The following is a 1,419-nucleotide window of genomic DNA, read 5'->3' as shown; positions in this document are numbered from 1 at the left end:
TGTCGCTCTGTGCAGGCTCCACGGGGGAAGCCTTGCTCGCCACCCTCCAGAAGGCCGCAGAGGTCGTGGCCAGCGCCGTGTGCCCTGGGCCCGAGGGCCCCGGCTCCCAGGGGCCCCTGCTGCAGGGCGACGCCTACCAGCCTGCTGTGACGCCTGCCGCCAGCCACGGCCACCTCGCCCCTGCGAACCCACCCCCTGGAGCCCTGCCGGGGGCCCGAGGTATCAGGGTCTGACTCTCCCCGTCCCTGGCTCCTTCCTGCCCCTGCTGGGCTGAGCGGAGCCGGGTTCCAGGTGAGGGCAGGCGAGAGGAGGGCAGCCCACCCCGCCTGACACACTGCCAGGGGCTCGGCCGCCACCAGCGCCCCCGCGTGCCCTGTGGCCTCTGGTGGCTTCACGCAGGCGGTGCTGCCCGGCGTTAGCTCCGTGTGGATCGGCCCTGGGTGGGCGGGGCTCGCTGTGGCCCAGGCCCCAGCGCCTAGTGCAGGGCCAGACGTGGGCTGGGCCAGGAGCCCTTTCATCCCCGCACCCGGGCGGCGGGTTGCCCTGTGCCCGTCTGCATGGCTCTGCCCGACGGCCCTCAGCAAGGGCTGGCCTCTAACTCCTGTGTCCTGGGGGCTGGGCAGTGGCACAGGTTGACTGAAGAGCAAGGTGCTGGGAGACAGGAGGCGGGGCAGGTGTCCCCGAGTGACGAGAGCTGCGGTGCTCAGTGCTGCTGCGTCTCCCCGACATGAGCCCCAGGCCAGTGTGTCCACCCAACCTCTGTGAGGGTGCACCCTGTCCACATCTTGGGGTGCCCTCCCTGGTCCTCTAGGTCCCCCAGTCTTGGGGTCCCCGGGAGTGGGTGTGAGACCGTCTGAGGCCCCTGGGTCTCACCGTGATCACCTTTCTTCCAGCCACAAGACACCAGCCGGGGCAGGCGGGCGGGGGCTGGGACGAGCAGGACAGCAGTCCCGGCTCCCAGGGTTCTTGCCAGGACAATGGCCAGAGCAGGGCCTCGGGCTCCGGCACTTGGTCGGGCAGTGACAGCCCCTCGGGGGCCAGCGGGGTGCCCGGCGACCTGGCTGAGAGGTGAGCCAGCCCTCGGCCTCTCCACCTGTTCACTATCGGGGTCCCGCCCAGCGGGGTGTGATCTGGAAGAGCCTGGCCCTTCGCCCACCCGCTGTGCCCCCTGCAGGGTGGAGGCCGTGACCCTGAGCGACTGCCAGCAGGAGCTGAGCCTGGTCCAGATGGTGACACAGGGGCCACGCCCCTTCCTGAGCCAAGAGGAGGCTCAGCACTTCGTCAAAGAGTGAGCCCCTGACCAAGGCTTTCCCCTACCCCTCCCTCCCCGCTCTCGCCCCCTGAGGGAAGGGCCTGGCCGCCTGCCCTGCCCACCAGTCCTGCCCGGTGGCTTTCCCGCAGGTGTGGGCTGCTCAACTG

The 1,419-nt window shown here is 70.6% G+C and overlaps 1 protein-coding gene across 1 annotated transcript in view; it reads left to right on the top strand.

Annotated features, from left to right (window-relative positions):
• ENTHD2 (ENTH domain containing 2) overlaps window positions 1-1,419 on the top strand; it is a gene marked incomplete at its 5' end in the record, with an annotated part of 19,355 nt that overhangs the window by 15,537 nt on the left and 2,399 nt on the right. The window contains 4 exons of the mRNA XM_015559784.1: window positions 16-219; window positions 894-1,068; window positions 1,175-1,288; window positions 1,402-1,415. Of these exons, the coding sequence (XP_015415270.1) occupies window positions 16-219; window positions 894-1,068; window positions 1,175-1,288; window positions 1,402-1,415 (507 nt within the window). The remainder of the gene's footprint in view (window positions 1-15; window positions 220-893; window positions 1,069-1,174; window positions 1,289-1,401; window positions 1,416-1,419) is intronic.

Source organism: Myotis davidii, unplaced genomic scaffold (genome assembly GCF_000327345.1).
Source record: "Myotis davidii unplaced genomic scaffold, ASM32734v1 scaffold211, whole genome shotgun sequence".
Taxonomy (NCBI): Eukaryota; Metazoa; Chordata; class Mammalia; order Chiroptera; family Vespertilionidae; genus Myotis; species Myotis davidii.
Note: the sequence above shows the minus strand (reverse complement) of the source record. Positions and strands in the feature narration are given on the sequence as shown.